Here is an 18,301-nt window from a genome sequence, read left to right as displayed (position 1 = left end):
CTGGTATAAGAGAGATGCCGTAAAGAGGCTACCAGGTACACATAAAATTGGCCATTTTTATGCGCTAAAAGCTCTCATTTTTCATATTTCTAGTGCAGTAATGCAGTTCAAATTTCGTGTTTTCAAGTTTGCATGTTTTGGCGCTGCAGTGTGCTGCCTTATTTACTTAACTATATACGAGTTGGCGACTCTAGGTTCAGCACCTGTTCACACTGAGTCTATTTTTGGATGTGCAGGTCAGGTTTTTGAAATGTATTCTCTAGCCTTCTGATCGTGCACTCCGCCTCCTAGCTTCAGGTGTTTTAATTACAGCAGGTCCAATACCCCTCCACAGAGAGAGAGAATTTTAGTCTAAGAAGAGGTTTCACATGTACCCATTCAGATGGAGACGTTTATTCTCAGCGAGGTAAGGCAAGCGTAGGACCTGGTATAGGAGAGATGCCGTAACGGGGCTACCAGGTACACATAAAATTGGCCATTTTTATGCACTAAAAGCTCTCATTTTTCGTATTTCTAGTGCAGTAATGCAGTTCAAATTTCGTGTTTTCAAGTTTGCATGTTTTGGCGCTGCAGTGTGCTGCCTTATTTACTTAACTATATACGAGTTGGCGACTCTAGGTTCAGCACCTGTTCACACTGAGTCTAATTTTGGATGTGCAGGTCAGGTTTTTGAACTCCATACTGTATAATGACCCCACATGATGCTGCATACAGTATAATGGCCACACATGATGCTCCATACTGTATAATGGCCATACAGTGCTCCATACAGAATAATGGCCCCACATGATGCTCCATACTGTATAATGGCCACACATGATGCTCCATATGGTATAATGGCCACACATGATGCTTAATACTGTATAATGGCCGCACATGATGCTCCATACGGTATAATGGCCACACATGATGCTTAATACTGTATAATGGCAACACAGTGCTCCACATCGTATAATGGCCCCACATGATGCTCAATACTGTATAATGACCACACAGTTCTCTATACTGTATGATGGCCACACATGACGATGCCAGTGTGCAGTCGGGGCTATAGATGTGTTCCAGCAGCTCTGCTTACAATGCAGGCAAAGATTTCATCACCTGTCACTGTACGCACTGCTGACTCACAGATCCTGCACATTGCAATGTAGCCCAGCTCTGCAAACTCTGCATGCACTCCGACAACTATCTACTGGCTCCACTCCATAACTGCTGTAGTATAGAAAGGATACATACATATATACTGTGCCTATGACTTACAGGCTGCACTGGATTGCTGTAACTGCTGCCACTGCTTCTGGTTATAATGCCTTGAACTGTAAGCACAGCAGGGCTAGCTGCATGTATGTGTGCAACACACACGTACCACAGAATGTTCTCTCTCCCTCTCTGTACCACCGGAGAAGAAGATACAGAGGGGGGTGGCCTAATACAAAGGGGGCATGTCGTCTGCTTCTACTGCTGGCTGTGCGAGAGCAGCAGAGTCCCTTGCGGGACTGCGGGGCACAGCCTCAAAATCGGGACAGTCCCGCAGTATGACAGTCTGCTACAACTTTTACCCCCCTTCTGTTACCTCAACCTTTTTTAGGCACCATGTAATGTTATTTTATTCATTTGTGTGTGCCCTCTCTTCTTTTTGCCACCATGTAACCTATTGATATGAATCAAGGTATTTTTATAATCATACACTGTTGACCACTATTCATGTTTCTTCAATATTGGTTTTGCCTTCAATAGTGTGCCTCTTGCTTTCTGTTCTTCTATTATCTCATTCAGCTTTGTGCCAGCTATGGTCAGGGTAAAAGCTTTGTATAGGTATGTATACATACCACAAAATAAAAAACTGACTGAAAAAAATATTTCATTTGACCGTATTTTATGTACTTTTACAAAGCAGTTTTAGACCACTCCATTTTCATAGGTAAAACATGTTACATAAATATTTCACGTGTAAACACCATATGTGCACAAATCTGCATCAAAACTGCAACAATCTCTGGTAAAACCCCAAGTGGCTTAACTTTTTTTTTTTTTTGCAGTTTTGACCATGTAGTAAAAAAAAGTCTCATGTGAATACACTCTATACACTCTATATTGGCTTGATGTCATGATCTTTTCCATGGTTCGCATCATCCACCAACGTGATGTTGCACCACAGACTGTCCAGGAGTTGGCAGATGTTTTAGTCCAGGTCTGGGAGGAGATCCCTCAGGAGACCTTCTGCTGCCTCATCAGGAGCATGCCCAGGCATTGTAGGGAGGTCATACAGGCACATGGAGGCAACATACACACAACTAAACATCCTTTCCTTGTCTTGAGGCATTTCCACTGAAGTTGGATCAGCCTGTAATTTGATTTTCCACTTTGATTTTGAGCATCATTCCAACTCCCGACCTCCATGGGATATTAGTTGTGATTCACATTGATCATTTTTAGGTTTTATTGTTCTCAACACATTCCACTATATAATGAATAAAGATTTGCAACTGAAATATTTCATTCAGTGATATCTAGGATGTGGTATTTTAGTGTTCCCTTTAGTTTTTTGAGCAGTGTATATATATATGCTCCATACAGTCCCTGGGCATGGTCTTCCTGATGAGGCGGTGGATGTTCTGAGGGATCTCCTTCGAGACCTGGAATAAAGCATCAGTCAACTCCTGTACAGTCTGTGATGCCACGTGGTGTTGGTGGATGGAACGAGACATGATGTCCCAGATGTGCTTAATTGGATTCAGGTCTGGGGAACAGGCAGGCCAGTCCTTAGCATCAATGCCTTCATTATGCAGGAACTGCTGACACATTTCAGCCACAAAACCTAGCATTGTCATGCATCAGAAGGAACCTGAGACCCAGTGCACCTGCACATGTTCTCACAATGGGTCTGAGAATTTCATCCCAGTACCTAATGGCAGTCAGGGTAACTCAGGCTAGCACATGGAGGGCTGTGCGGACCTCCAAAGAAATGCCTCCCCACACCATTACTGACCTACTGCCAAACCAATCATGTTGGAGGATGTTGCAGGTAGCAGAACGTTCTTCATGGCTTCTCCAGACTCTGTCATGTCTGTCACATGTGCTCAGTGTGAACCTGCTCTCATCCAGGAAGCGCACAGAGCACCAATGTGAAATCTGCAAATCTTGGTGTTCTCTGGCAATGGCCAATCGCCCTGCACTGTGTTGGGCTATAAGCACAACACCCATTTGTGAACGTCGAGCCCTCATACCACCCTCATGGATTCTTTCTGACAGTTTGAGCAGACACATGGGTGTTAGTGGAGGTAATGTTGCAGGGCTCTGGCGCTGGTCCTCCTGTTCCTCCTTGCACAAAGGAGGAGATAGCTGCCCTCCTTCTTGGTTGTTGCCCTCCTACAAACTCTCCACATCTCTTGGTGTACTGGTCTGTCTCCTGGAATCTGCTCCATTCTCTGGACACTGTGGTGACAGACACAGCTACCCTTCTTCCTACAGCTCGCATTGATGTGCCACCTTGGATGAGCTGCACTACCTGAGCAATTTCTGTGGGTTGTAGACACCACTTCATGTTACTGTACAGGACCTCAAGGGGTGAGAGCAATGACAAAATGCAAAAGTGACCAAAATAGCCAAAAAAAATGAGAACAGAGAAATGGTCTGTGGTCACCCCCTGCAGAACCACTGCTTTATAGGTGTTGTCTTGCCTATCTTTTCTACCTGTTGTCTGTTCCATTTGCACACAGCAGGAGAAATTGATTCACAATCAGTGTTGCTTCTTAAGTTGACGGGTTGATTTCACAGCAATGTGACTGATTTGGAGTTACATTGTTTTGTTTAAGTGTTCCCTTTATTTTTTCGAGCAGTGTATATATATATATGTATATATATTGAAGGAAATAAGTATTTGATCCCTTGCTGATTTTGTAAGTTTGCCCACTGACAAAGACGTGAACAGTCTATAATTTTAAGGGTAGGTTAATGTTAACATTGAGAGATAGAATATCAAAAATACAATCCAAAAAATCACATTGTATAAATTATATAAATGTATTTGCATTTTGCAGTGAGAAATAAGTATTTGATCCCTTACCAACCATTAAGAGTTCTTGCTCCTACGGACCAGTTAAACGCTCCTAATCAACTCTTTACCTGCATTAAAGACAGCTGTCTTACATAGTCACCTTTATAAAATACTCCTGTTCACAGACTTAATTAATCAGTCAGACTCTAACCTTTACAACATGGGCAAGACCAAAGAGTGTTATAAGGATGTCAGGGACAAGATCATAGACCTGTAAAAAACTGGAATGGGCTACAAAGCTATAAGTAAGATACTGGGGACAAGGAGACAACTGTTGGTGCAATAGTAAGAAAATCGAAGAAATACAAAATTACTCTGAATCTACATCGATCTGGGTGTTAGCACCTCCCTGGATCCCTTCTCTGACAGGCAGGGTCTCCGGCATGTCTCTTCACTTATCCATGCTGCAGACAGTTCTTCCCTTCCCCATGCTCTGCATGCTTCCAGCCGGTCCTCTAGACGTGTCCTTAAGGCACGCGCGTGTGCGATCCCGCCCTCTTAAAGGGCCAGGGGGTGCCCTTGCTATTTCCTTCCCAGCCAATTTGGGACATTATGTACAGTGCTGTGCAAATTAATTGGGACAAAGTAAAAAAAATAAAATGTTATAAAGCACTGTTACATACTAATTCTGAAAATTACCTTTTTCCACTGGCTAGTTGGGCAATATTTATTTATTATATATTAAAACTGGTTTGAATCACTGACCGGAAACCAACTTAAGATTTTACTTAAAAAATGCTTTGTCCCAATTAATTTGCGCAGCACTGTATATATTGCTTCCTCCCCACTAGGGAGGTGCCTGAGCAACCTTCCTGGTTCGCAGTCTTAGGCTGCCGTCACACTAGCAGTGTTTGGTCAGTATTTTACATCAGTATTTGTAAGCCAAAACCAGGAGTGGAACAATTAGAGGAAAAGTATAATAGAAACATATGCCCCACTTCTGCATTTATCACCCACTCCTGGTTTTGGCTTGCAAATACTGATGTAAAATACTGACCAAATACTGCTAGTGTGACGACAGCCTTAAGTTGTATAATGTTGCATACCAGTCCCCGATGCACTCAACTGCAGACCCTGCTTTGTGCACTCTAATGCAGATCCTGCTTGCGGCACTCTACTGCAGATCCTGTCAGCTGCACTCTGATACACGCACTGCCTGCTGCACTCTGATATGAACTCTGCTGCACTCAGATGTGAACTGTCTGCTGCATTCTAATACAAACTCTGCCATCTGCTCCCTCCAGTCTGTCCTCTGGGTCCAGCTGTTGCGCGTCTGTTGGTCTGTCTTTCAGTGGCACCTGGCATTCATTGGGAGCTAAGTCTAACCTCACCATCAGAGGCTCTAGTGAACAGTTAGGTGTTCGCTTAGTCACACCCTACCAGGCTCTCCAGGGTCCTTGGCACAGTGGTTCCACAAACCACGTCCGTGACCCTGGGGCACCATAAAAAATCTCACCTTGTGGAGTATCCTTGATCATGAGGAAGGTGAGAGATCAGTCTAAAACTATACAGGGGGAACTTGTTAATGATCTCTAGGCAGTTGAGACCACATTCACCAAGAAAACCATTGCTAACACATTACACCTTAAAGGTTTAAAATCCTGCAGTGCCCACAAGGTCCCCTTGCTCAAGAAGGCACATGTGCAGGCCCGTATGAAGTTTGCCAATGAATACCTGGATGATTCTGTAAGTGATTGGGAGAAGGTGCTGTGGTCAGATGTGACATAAATTGAAGTCTTTGGCATTAACTCAACTCGTCATGTTTGGAGGGAGAGAAATGCTGCATATGACCCAAAAAACACCATCCCCACTGTCAAGCATGGAGGTGGAAACATTATATTTGGGGGTGTTTCTCTGCTAAGGGCACAAGACTACTTCACAGCATCTGGATACACATGATGAGAGCATTATACTGCCTCTGTACAAATCCCTAGTTAGACCGCACATGGAGTACTGTGTCCAGTTTTGGGTACCGGTGCTCATGAAGGATATAATGGAACTAGAGAGAGTACAAAGGAGGGCAACAAAATTAATAAAGGGGATGGGAGAACTACAATACCCAGATAGATTAGCGAAATTAGGATTATTTAGTCTAGAAAAAAGACGACTGAGGGGCGATCTAATAACCATGTATAAGTATATAAGGGGACAATACAAATATCTCGCTGAGGATCTGTTTATACCAAGGAAGGTGACGGGCACAAGGGGGCATTCTTTGCGTCTGGAGGAGAGAAGGTTTTCCCACCAACATAGAAGAGGATTCTTTACTGTTAGGGCAGTGAGAATCTGGAATTGCTTGCCTGAGGTGGTGGTGATGGCGAACTCAGTCGAGGGGTTCAAGAGAGGCCTGGATGTCTTCCTGGAGCAGAACAATATTGTATCATACAATTATTAGGTTCTGTAGAAGGACGTAGATCTGGGGATTTATTATGATGGAATATAGGCTGAACTGGATGGACAAATGTCTTTTTTCGGCCTTACTAACTATGTTACTATGTTAACTATGTAATGGGAGAATGGATGGAGCCATGTACCGTAAAATCCCATAGAAAACTTATGGGGGGAGTTGAAACTCCGAGTTGCCAAGCGACAGCCTCAAAATCTTAATGGCTATTAAAATTTGGGACCCCCCAAAAAATAAACCCCCCCAACTATCACCCCACTTTCCACAGCTACAGGGCTATTGGGAAGAGCAAGGCTAAGTGCTATAATTGGCGCATCTTATAGATGCGCTTTTTCTGCTGAGAGCTGATGTTTTTAGCCTGGGGGGTAGTATCCATGGCCCCTTCTTAGGCTATTAAGAACAGCCCGCAGCTGTCTGCATAGCCTTTGCTGGTTATTAATTATAATGGGTCCTACCTCAGTTTTTTGGGGGTACCCCAATTTAATAGCCAGTAAAGGCTAAGTATACAGTTGTGAGCTGATATTAATAGCCTGGGATTAATAGCCTGATATTAATCCCCTTCCCTTCAGAAAAATAATCTTTTATTAATTAAATACTTGTTCAGTAAGCTGCACACACACTGTACTAATTACATTTGTCACAGACATCTATATATCTACCTATTCTATATGTATTTACTGTATGTAATCCATCTCTTCTATCCTGTCAGCTCCTGCTGTGATATTACTCTACGCGGTTGCAGAATTTACTTTTCTTCTATCTATCTATTTATGTAATATATACATGCTAGATGGTGGCCCGATTCTAACGCATCGGGTATTCTAGAATATGCATGTCCACGTAGTATATAGCCCAGCGACGTAGTATATTGCCCAGCCACGTAGTATATTGCCCAGCCACGTAGTATATTGCCCAGCCACGTAGTATATTGCCCAGCCGCATAGTATATTGCCCAGTCATGTAGTATATTGCCCAGCCACGTAGTATATTGCCCAGCCACGTAGTATATTGCCTAGCCACGTAGTATATTGCCCAGCCATGTAGTATATTGCCCAGCCACGTAGTATATTGCCCAGTCACGTAGTATATTGCCCAGTGACGTAGTATATTGCCCAGTCACGTAGTATATTGCCCAACCATGTAGTATACAGCCCAGTGACGTAGTATATTGCCCAGCCACGTAGTATATTGCCCAGTCACGTAGTATATTGCCCAGCCACGTATTATATTGCCCAGTCACGTAGTATGTTGCCCAGTCACGTAGTATATTGCCCAGCCACGTAGTATATTGCCCAGTCATGTAGTATGTTGCCCAGTGACGTAGTATATTGCCCAGCCACATAGTATATAGCAGAGCCACGTAGTACGGTATATTGCCCAGTAACGTAGTATATTGCCCAGCCACATAGTATATTGCCCAGTCACGTAATATATTGCCCAGCGACGGAGTATATTGCCCAGCCACATAGTATATTGCCCAGTCACGTAGTATATTGCCCAGCCACGTAGTATATTGCCCAGCCACGTAGTATATTGCCCAGTCACGTAGTATGTTGCCCAGTCACGTAGTATATTGTCCAGCCACATAGTATATAGCAGAGCCACGTAGTATATTGCCCAGCCACGTAGTATATTGCCCAGCCACGTAGTATATTGCCCAGCACAGAGCCACGTAGTATAGAGACTTAAAAAAAAGCAAAACATATACTCACCTTCCGAAGGCCCGTTGAAGTCCTGCTATACTCACCATCCGCCGCCTTTCCCGCTACTCGGGACGCTCCCGGGACCGCTCCATTGCAAGCGGCAGCTTCCGGTCCCAGGGCTGGTGTGAGCAGGACCTATGATGATGTCGCAGTCACATGACCGTGACGTCACGGCAGGTCCTTGTCGCACACCAGCCCTGCGACCGGAAGCTGCCGCTTGCAATGGAGCGGTCCCGGGAGTGTCGCGAGGAGCGGAAAAGGAGGTGGATGGTGAGTATAGCAGGTTTTTGTTTGTTTTTTTAATTATTTTTAGCATGACGTATTTTTACTATTGATGCTGCATAGGCAGCATCAATAGTAAATAGTTGGGGACACACAGGGTTAATAGCAGCGGGCCGTTACCGCTGCCATTAACCCTGTGTGAGCGGTGAGTGGAGGGGATTATGGAGCGGGCGCCGGGCAGTGAGTGCAGGGGAGTAGGGGAGGGAGTAATTGGACTGTGCCCGTCGCTGATTGGTCGCGGCAGCCATGACAGGCAGCTGCCGAGACCAATCAGCGAATGAATAACCGTGACAGAAGGACAGACGGAAGTGACCCTTACACAATTATGTATATAGATATACATGTGTGTGTCACTGACATCTATGTATATGTATTCTATGTGTATATATCTATTCTATCTATTCTATTCTAACCTATCAGTGTGATTTTACTGTACTCAGTAGATGAATTGCCGGCTTTGCAAAGGACACCGATGCGTAAAAATCAGACAGCACTCGCATTGTCTGAGTGCTGTGCGATTTTTTTTTTTTTCTCGCACCCATAGGCTTGCATTGGCAGGTCTCAGCGACAATCACAGCATGCTGCGATTTTATACGCACGTCGAATACGCCTGAGAAAATACACGGTGATGTGATCTGTCCCATAGATTAACACTGAAGCCAAGTGCTATGCAATGTTTTCTCGCATAGCACTTGGCCATATTCTACGATAATGTGACTCCAGCCTAAGGGCTATTGCACATGACCGTATTTTCGGTCCGAGTGCGATCTGACAAATCATCAGATCATACTCAAACCAATGTTACTCTGTGGGGCCATATATATTTCTTTGCACCGACAAAGTCAAGGAAAATAAATTGCCATATTTGGATCACATTCGGCCTTGCAAGTCAATGAGTCCGTGGAAAGTCTCAGACTGCACTTAGATGACATCTGAGTGCAGACTGATTTCTGATAGAATGGTGAAGATGTAGAAATTATTTTTCCACATCAGAGTTTGACCAGATTGCTATTTGCATAATTGGCCCGATTCTGTCTGATGCTAAAATCTAAGCTTGTGTGACTCTGCCCTAAGTACAAGTGTTTAATTTGATCCTGCTTGCAGTTGACAACTCCCTGATTAAAAACAATTTACATGTTACTTAATCTCAGCTGACAATTTAATAAGACACACAGGAAGCATGATATAGAAGTCTGAATGCAGAGCAGACAATGGGTTATCATTACCAGCCTCCTGTAAGTTGACTTTACATTGTTTTATTGCATGCAACAACATAAGTAACAATAGGTTGGGTGATATAAATTGTGTAGTAATTGCAAGTAAAGCCATGAAATAGTTAAAACTGCATGTCTGCTAAATAAATATTAATTTGACTTTACAAGTAATTATTTGCATTGACCTGAATTTGTTAATATCGGTTAACTCATGTAGGTTCTGTGCTTTCTGTACATTAATCTCTCACATTTACCTGTATAATATGTTTATGCCAAATACTTGGGGGGCTACTGAGCTGGTGACATTGTACTGCTTGCCATTTACATGCACTAATCTGGTCGCTAAATCGGACCAGACAGCTGTGACACTGCGTTACGCATGGAAAATAGTCCAGAAGCAAAGTGCATAGGCTAGGGCCAAGTTCCCACGATGAGTATTTGGTCAGTTTTTGAATATGTGCGTTTTTGCTGTTCAAGAAAACGCATCATCTTACAGCTCCAGCAAAGTGGATGGGATTCATAGAAATCTCATGTCAACTGTGCTGTTTTTTGACACTGTGTAAACTGAACTGCAGCGTCAATTTTTGCAGTGAATATTAATTTTCTTTGTAGGTTTCCCCCCCCAGGCTTGATTGAGATGGGGGAAATCCACAGGCAAAAATTGAATATTACACATGTGATCCACACATGGCTTTATCAAAAAAGTTTTATCAAAGCTAAGTAACAGGAAGTGTCCAAAACAAAACAATTTATTTAAAACTTTACATAAAAAAGGAGATGAAGAACCAAAGAGCAAACACTTTAAGAATGCATGTATGAAAACGCACACAAAAACACAATGAAAAACTGCAAGTAACCTAATTTACCTAAATGGTGTAGAAATGCTGCAGAAAATCTCTAACATCAAAAATTCACCAAAGACTTGTCGGCACTTAGCCTATGTTCTGTGTGGTCTGTTGCACACAAGGACTACACATAGACCGAAGTAAGCTCTTGGAAACTTAGCCTCTTAGAATGTAAGCTTGTGAGCAGGGCCCTCACTCCTCTCGGTAACTGTTGAATTATGTGTTGCTCTGTAATGTCTTCATTGTCTGTATAACGTTGGGCAGGGTGATACTCGTGAGCGAGGCGCTCGTCTGTGGCACATCGATACATTACATGAAAGTGGAGGTCCTGGCTGGATGTGTGGACTGTGAGTGCATTACACCCGTGCAGGCAGCATGTAACTAATGATGCTGGTTTGCCAGGACCAGATGTTTCAGAGTTCATTGAGGAAGACCACCATTCAAAAATAAATGCTCTAACACAACAGTCGTGATGAACGAGTGTCATTTACGTGTTCTGTGGTTCCACGTCCTCTTTTCTCTTCAGCTTGTCAGTATGGCCAGTAAGGGCACAGACAGACTGCAATATTTCTTGTGCAAGGATCGCATCGCAGTGCACGGACTGACTCGACACCTCGCCTGGCCTCAGTGTGACAGCGTGATGTATTTCTATGTAGCTGTGACGCTCAGGTCAGGAGAGCCAACTGTCAATCTGAGGATTGCAATGATATCATCACATGAGAAATACGGCTGTCTGTCTGCCCCATAAAGCTGACGTTCTGGAACTCCCGCTAGGGGCACTCTACTCATCCCAAATAATTAGTCCTTCTTTAGTCCTGTTACCTCTAGAGTTATAAGCTCAGGGTCTCATGGCCAGTTTCCGGAAGGTCACTCTGTCTTTTAGTCACTTATGCTCCAGATCTTGGTATCCCCTTTCTTCTACTGTATCTTCTCTCACTTATGGTCAGGGTCGGACTGGGCCACTGGAGAACCAGAAGATTCTCTGGTGGGCCAAGGCATTGACACCTGCTGGCATACAGTGCTCCAGGGGCCCCCAGCCAGTGGTGTGTCGCTAATAGCGGCACACCACATAGCTGCTATGGGGGCCCCCAGTGCCAGCGGAGCTGCAGCGTGTGACAGGAAGTCGAAGCCTGAACCCGCTGCTAAAGTGAAATGAATATTCACGCTTCCCCACGCTCCATGGGCGTGGAGAGGAGCAACTTCATTTCACTCTAATAGCGTGCAGTGTTTTCCACATGCTGCAGCTAACATTGCCCGCTATCAGGGCCCCCGCTCCCTCAGGGGCCCCCAGCCCACACGGCCACTGTGGGGCCATAAGCCAGGGGGACTCAGCGTCTGCCCCCAGTGCGCATTAATGGAGGAGAGAGCGTCAGATGACGCTCCCTCTCCCATCATTTCCCTCGCCTCTGACACACAGACGTCACTTCATCACGTACCTGCTGTGTGCGAGTCTGACTGCAGCACAGCTCCTGACATCAGAGCGGAGCCGCCGGAATCACCGTGGGAGCGAGGAGGAGAGGTGACTATTGTGGGTATATACATGAATATCTATATATATCTATCTATATATATCTATCTATCTATATATATATATATACAGTGGGGCAAAAAAGTATTTAGTCAGTCAGCAATAGTGCAAGTTCCACCACTTAAAAAGATGAGAGGCGTCTGTAATTTACATCATAGGTAGACCTCAACTATGGGAGACAAACTGAGAAAAAAAAATCCAGAAAATCACATTGTCTGTTTTTTTAACATTTTATTTGCATATTATGGTGGAAAATAAGTATTTGGTCAGAAACAAACAATCAAGATTTCTGGCTCTCACAGACCTGTAACTTCTTCTTTAAGAGTCTCCTCTTTCCTCCACTCATTACCTGTAGTAATGGCACCTGTTTAAACTTGTTATCAGTATAAAAAGACACCTGTGCACACCCTCAAACAGTCTGACTCCAAACTCCACTATGGTGAAGACCAAAGAGCTGTCAAAGGACACCAGAAACAAAATTGTAGCCCTGCACCAGGCTGGGAAGACTGAATCTGCAATAGCCAACCAGCTTGGAGTGAAAAAATCTACAGTGGGAGCAATAATTAGAAAATGGAAGACATACAAGACCACTGATAATCTCCCTCGATCTGGGGCTCCACGCAAAATCCCACCCCGTGGGGTCAGAAGGATCACAAGAACGGTGAGCAAAAATCCCAGAACCACGCGGGGGGACCTAGTGAATGAACTGCAGAGAGCTGGGACCAATGTAACAAGGCCTACCATAAGTAACACACTACGCCACCATGGACTCAGATCCTGCAGTGCCAGACATGTCCCACTGCTTAAGCCAGTACATGTCCAGGCCCGTCTGAAGTTTGCTAGAGAGCATTTGGATGATCCAGAGGAGTTTTGGGAGAATGTCCTATGGTCTGATGAAACCAAACTGGAACTGTTTGGTAGAAACACAACTTGTCGTGTTTGGAGGAAAAAGAATACTGAGTAGCATCCATCAAACACCATACCTACTGTAAAGCATGGTGGTGGAAACATCATGCTTTGGGGCTGTTTCTCTGCAAAGGGGCCAGGACGACTGATCCGGGTACATGAAAGAATGAATGGGGCCATGTATCGTGAGATTTTGAGAGTGCAAACCTCCTTCCATCAGCAAGGGCATTGAAGATGAAACGTGGCTGGGTCTTTCAACATGACAATGATCCAAAGCACACCGCCAGGGCAACGAAGGAGTGGCTTCGTAAGAAGCATTTCAAGGTCCTGGAGTGGCCTAGCCAGTCTCCAGATCTCAACCCTATAGAAAACCTTTGGAGGGAGTTGAAAGTCCGTGTTGCCAAGCGAAAAGCCAAAAACATCACTGCTCTAGAGGAGATCTGCATGGAGGAATGGGCCAACATACCAACAACAGTGTGGCAACCTTGTGAAGACTTACAGAAAACGTTTGACCTCTGTCATTGCCAACAAAGGATATATTACAAAGTATAGAGATGAAATTATGTTTCTGACCAAATACTTATTTTCCACCATAATATGCAAATAAAATGTTAAAAAAACAGACAATGTGATTTTCTGGATTTTTTTTTTCTCAGTTTGTCTACCATAGCTGAGGTCTACCTATGATGTAAATTACAGACGCCTCTCATCTTTTTAAGTGGTGGAACTTGCACTATTGCTGACTGACTAAATACTTTTTTGCCCCACTATATATATATATATATATATATATATATATATATATATATATATATATATATATATATATATATATATATATATATATATATGGACACACCTTCTCATTTAAAGATTTTTCTGTATTTTCATGACTATGAAAATTGTAAATTCACACTGAAGGCATCAAAACTATGAATTAACAAATGTGGAATTATATATTTAACAAATAAGTGTGAAACAACTGAAAATATGTCTTATATTCTAGGTTCTTCAAAGTAGCCACCTTTTGCTTTGATGACTGCTTTGCACACTCTTGGCATTCTCAAGAGTTAGTCACTGGGAATGGTCTCCCAACATTCTTGACGTTCCCAGAGATGCTTAGCACTTGTTGGCCCTTTTGCCTTCACTCTGTGGTCCAGCTCAAACCACCTCGATTGGGTTCAGGACCCTATCACTCTCCTTCTTGGTCAAATAGCCCTTACACAGCCTGGAGGTGTGTTTGGGGTCATTGTCCTGTTGAAAAATAAATGATGGTCCAACTAAACGCAAACCGGATGGAATAGCATGCTGCTGCAAGAGGCTGTGTTAGCCATGCTGGTTCAGTATGCCTTCAATTTTGAATAAATCCCCAACAGTGTCACCAGCAAAGCACCCCCACACCATCACACCTCCTCCTAAATGCTTCACGGTGGGAACCAGGCATGTAGAGTCCATCCGTTCACCTTTTCTGCGTCGCACAAAGACATGGTGGTTGGAACCAAAGATCTCAAATTTGGACTCATCAGACTAAAAGCACAGATTTCCACTGGTCTAATGTCCATTCCTTGTGTTCTTTAGCTTAAACAAGTCTCTTCTACTTGTTGCCTGTCCTTAGCAGTGGTTTCCTAGCAGGCCTGCTGCGTAAAGTCTCCTCTTAACAGTTGTTGTAGAGATTTGTCTGCTGCTAGAACTCTATGTGGCATTGAACTGGTCTCTAATCTGATCTGCTGTTAACCTGCGATTTCTGAGGCTGGTGACTGGGATAAACTTATCCTAAGAAGCAGAGGTGACTCTTGGTCTTCCTTTCCTGGGGCGGTCATTATGTGAGCCAGTTTCTTTGTAGCGCTTGATAGTTTTTGCCATTGCGCTTGGAGACACTTTCAAAGTTTTCCCAATTTTTCTGACTGACTGACCTTCATTTCTTAAAGTAATGATGGCCACTAGTTTTTCTTTACTTAGCTGCTTTTTTCTTGCCATAATACAAATTCTAACAGTCTATTCAGTAGGACTATCAGCTGTGTATCCACCAGACTTCTGCTTAACACAACTGATGGTCCCAACCCCATTTATAAGGCAAGAAATCCCACTTATTAAACCTGACAGGGCACACCTTTGAAGTGAAAACCATTCCCGGTGACTACCTCTTGAAACTCATCAAGAGAATGCCAAGAGTGTGCGAAACAGTCATCAAAGCAAAAGGTGGCTACTTTGAAGAACCTAGAATATAAGACATATTTTCAGTTGTTGTTTCACACTTTTTTGTTAAGTATATAATTCCACATGTATTAATTCATAGTTTTGATGCCTTCAGTGTGAATGTACAATTTTCATACTTTGGTCTGTACATATATATATATATTACTTCTTGGGAAGCATTATTCCCTATGGAGGAGCTACATTATACCCTACGGAGGGCAGCAGTATTCCCTATGGGGGAGCTACATTATACCCTATGGGGACAGCGGTATTCCCTATTGGGGAGCCACATTATACCCCATGGGGGGGCAGCAGTATTCCCTATGGGGCGAGCTACATTATACCCTATGCCGGACCGCATTATTCCCTATGAGGGAGCTACATTATACCCTATGAGGGAGCTACATTATACCCTATGGGGGGAGCTGCATTGTACCCAATGAGGGGGGGAGCATTATTCCCTATGGGGGAGATACATTATACCCTATGGGGGCAGCAGTATTCCCTATGGAGGAGCTACATTATACCCTATGAGGGGGACAGCATTATACCCTTTGAGGCGGGGGCAGCATTATACCCTAAGAGGGGGCAGCATGAGGCCCTATGAAGGGGCTGCATTATACTCTGTGGGGGCTGCATTAAATTCTGTGGGGGGCTGCATTATATTCTGGGGAGCGGCTGTATTATACTATATGAAGGGGGCTGCATTATATTCTATGAAGGGCTGCATTATACCTTATGAGGGGGTTGCATTATACTCTATGAGGCTGGTTGCATTATATTCTATGGGGGGGCTACATTATATTCTATGGGGCTGCATTATATTCTATGAGGAGGCTGCATTATACTATATGAGGGTTGCATTATATTCTGTGAGGGGGCTGCATTATACTATATGAGGGGGCTACTTTATATACTATGAGGGGGCTGCATTGTGCCCTACAAGGGGGCTACTTTATATTTTATGAGTTGGCTACTTTATATTCTATGAGGGGGCTATTTTATATTCTATGAGGGGGGCTACCCCAACCCCTGCTACATAATTAAGATGTGTACTTGGCACGCCCGCCAGGGCCGTGGGGTACTCGGGCCGGGTCCAACGGTTCTTAGAGGGGATGTGTCACGGCAGCAGTGACCCGGTCCATAGCCCTGGGCGTCCAATAAAGGAGTCAATAAAATGAAAGGGGAATGGAATAAAGTTTATAGGGGATTTGGGGAATTGTTTGTGACGCCACTTGTGGCATTCGGCAAATAGGAGATGTTAGCCGACGCTGCTTGAAGAGACTGCTGGGGCTGGTGGTGATGCAGCAGTGTTGTTAAAGCTCTCTACAGGTAGAGCTACACCCAAGGGCAGTGATCGTGTTAAAGGGTGATGATGGCGGTTGTAGTGCAGGGCAGGTGACGCAGTAATAATTCAGAGGACATAGCAGGGTGCAGTTTTCACACGTTTACTCACAGTTCTTAGTTGTATCCCCAGCCGGGGTGTTGTGTCTTCCGGGTCTGTGGTCCAGCCAGCTCTCAAGTAAATTGGGTGCACTTTCCGGAACCCCCATTCTATGATCCTTTCCTGGCCGTCTCGCTGCGCTGGCTCTCACTCTTCTGCCCTGCACCTTCACACACATTGTCCCAATCCAGCAGTCTCAGATCTTGTTGGGCGACTCTCGCTGTTGGTCCCCTGGATCCTATGTGGCTGCCTTTTCAGCAAACATGTTGGATGTGGCTGCAGCACATGCAGATGCTGCAGCCTCCAGCTGGCTAGCTGAGTCCTGTAGTTCTCCACTAGTCTTGGGTGCCGGATCCCCACTGTAACCTGGTCCCTTCACCTGGCGATGGTCTGCGTGGATGTGGGCCCCATGGGTGGATTGCTCACTTCCTGTGCCTCTAGGACCCCTTCTTTCTCTTCTGAAGCTTCTTTCTCTCTACTGTTCTTTCTCTAGCTCCCTCTGACAGGGAGCTTCTTTCTGCACATCTTACTCCATTCAGCTCCTCTTACAATCTGACTAACTTTCCCTCCTAATTAGCTCCTCCCCTAATTACTGGCTCCACCCACACCCTCTACCTAGTCACCCTCTCCAGACTGGAAAGAGGCCTTCCTCCCTTAGGGTACGCCCATGTGCCCTGACTGGAGTGTTGTGGTGTTGGATGCAGGAGTGGAGTCCCAGTTAGTGCCCCCTCCTTACCTGAGAGCGGAGTCCCACACCTCTTGATGAGGTGCAGTACCTCTGTGGTGACCAGATCTCAGGGGCGCCACATACTACCTTATATTATACCCTGATATTAGCGTATTTTACCGCACAATTGGTGGTCTTGTATTTATTTCTATGTAGCTACATAGTGGGCGCCAAGAATGATTTTCTCTGGTGGGCCCAAGGTGCTCCAGTCCGACGCTGCTTATGGTCACCCGAAAATGCGGCACTGCTCACCTTGGACCCTATAGTCCAGTTCCTATCTGAGTCTCTGACAGGAAATTGACACTTTCCCTGTAAGGCTACTTTCACACTAGCGTTAACTGCAATCCGTCACAATGCGTCGTTTTGCAGAAAAAACGCATCCTGCAAAAGTGTTTGCAGGATGCGTTTTTTCTCCATTGACTAACATTACGCGACGCATTGCGACGGATTGCCACACGTCGCAACCGTCGCGCGACGGTTGCGCCGTTTTTCGGCCAACCGTCGGCCGCAAAAAACGTTCCATGTAACATTTTTTGCTGCCGACGGACCGTCTTTTCCGACCGCGCATGCGCGGCCGGAACTCCTCCCCCACCTCCCCGCACCTCACAATGGGGCAGCGGATGCGCTGAAAAGCAGCATCCGCTGCACCCGTTGTGCGGCGGAGGCAACGCTAGCGTCGGTAACCTCGGCCCGACGCACTGCGACGGGCCGGGCCCGACGCTAGTGTGAAAGAAGCCTAAATCAGCCCTTCACTCTGCTAGTCAAAAAAATTAACTCTATCTCTACAAACTACACACATTACTTATGTTAACACATAGTGCAATTTACATTATACATTACAGTTCACATTACATCACATAACACATTTGTACAAGTCCCGTCTGAAATGTAAATTGCTGTGGAATATGTTGGCGCTATAGAAATAAAAAATATTCTTATTATTATAAGCTCGTACTCACACATCCGCGTTTCACGTACTGAGTACGGGTCATGAG

The 18,301-nt window shown here is 44.7% G+C and overlaps 1 protein-coding gene across 2 annotated transcripts in view; it reads left to right on the top strand.

Moving 5' to 3' along the window:
* Positions 1–18,301, top strand: part of ENPP3 (ectonucleotide pyrophosphatase/phosphodiesterase 3) — a 214,116-nt gene that overhangs the window by 40,970 nt on the left and 154,845 nt on the right. The window contains exon 1 of one of the 2 annotated variants that reach the window (XM_069726012.1): positions 9,616–9,681. The exons of the other annotated variant lie outside the window; for it this stretch is intronic. Coding sequence (XP_069582113.1) covers positions 9,658–9,681 — 24 coding nt within the window. The 5' untranslated portion in view covers positions 9,616–9,657. Of the gene's footprint in view, positions 1–9,615; positions 9,682–18,301 lie in introns of those variants that run through there. 2 annotated transcript variants of the gene reach the window in all.

This window comes from Ranitomeya imitator, chromosome 5 (genome assembly GCF_032444005.1).
Source record: "Ranitomeya imitator isolate aRanImi1 chromosome 5, aRanImi1.pri, whole genome shotgun sequence".
NCBI classification, from domain to species: Eukaryota; Metazoa; Chordata; class Amphibia; order Anura; family Dendrobatidae; genus Ranitomeya; species Ranitomeya imitator.
The sequence above is the reverse complement of the archived record's forward strand: the minus strand, read 5'-3'. Positions and strand labels throughout refer to the sequence as shown.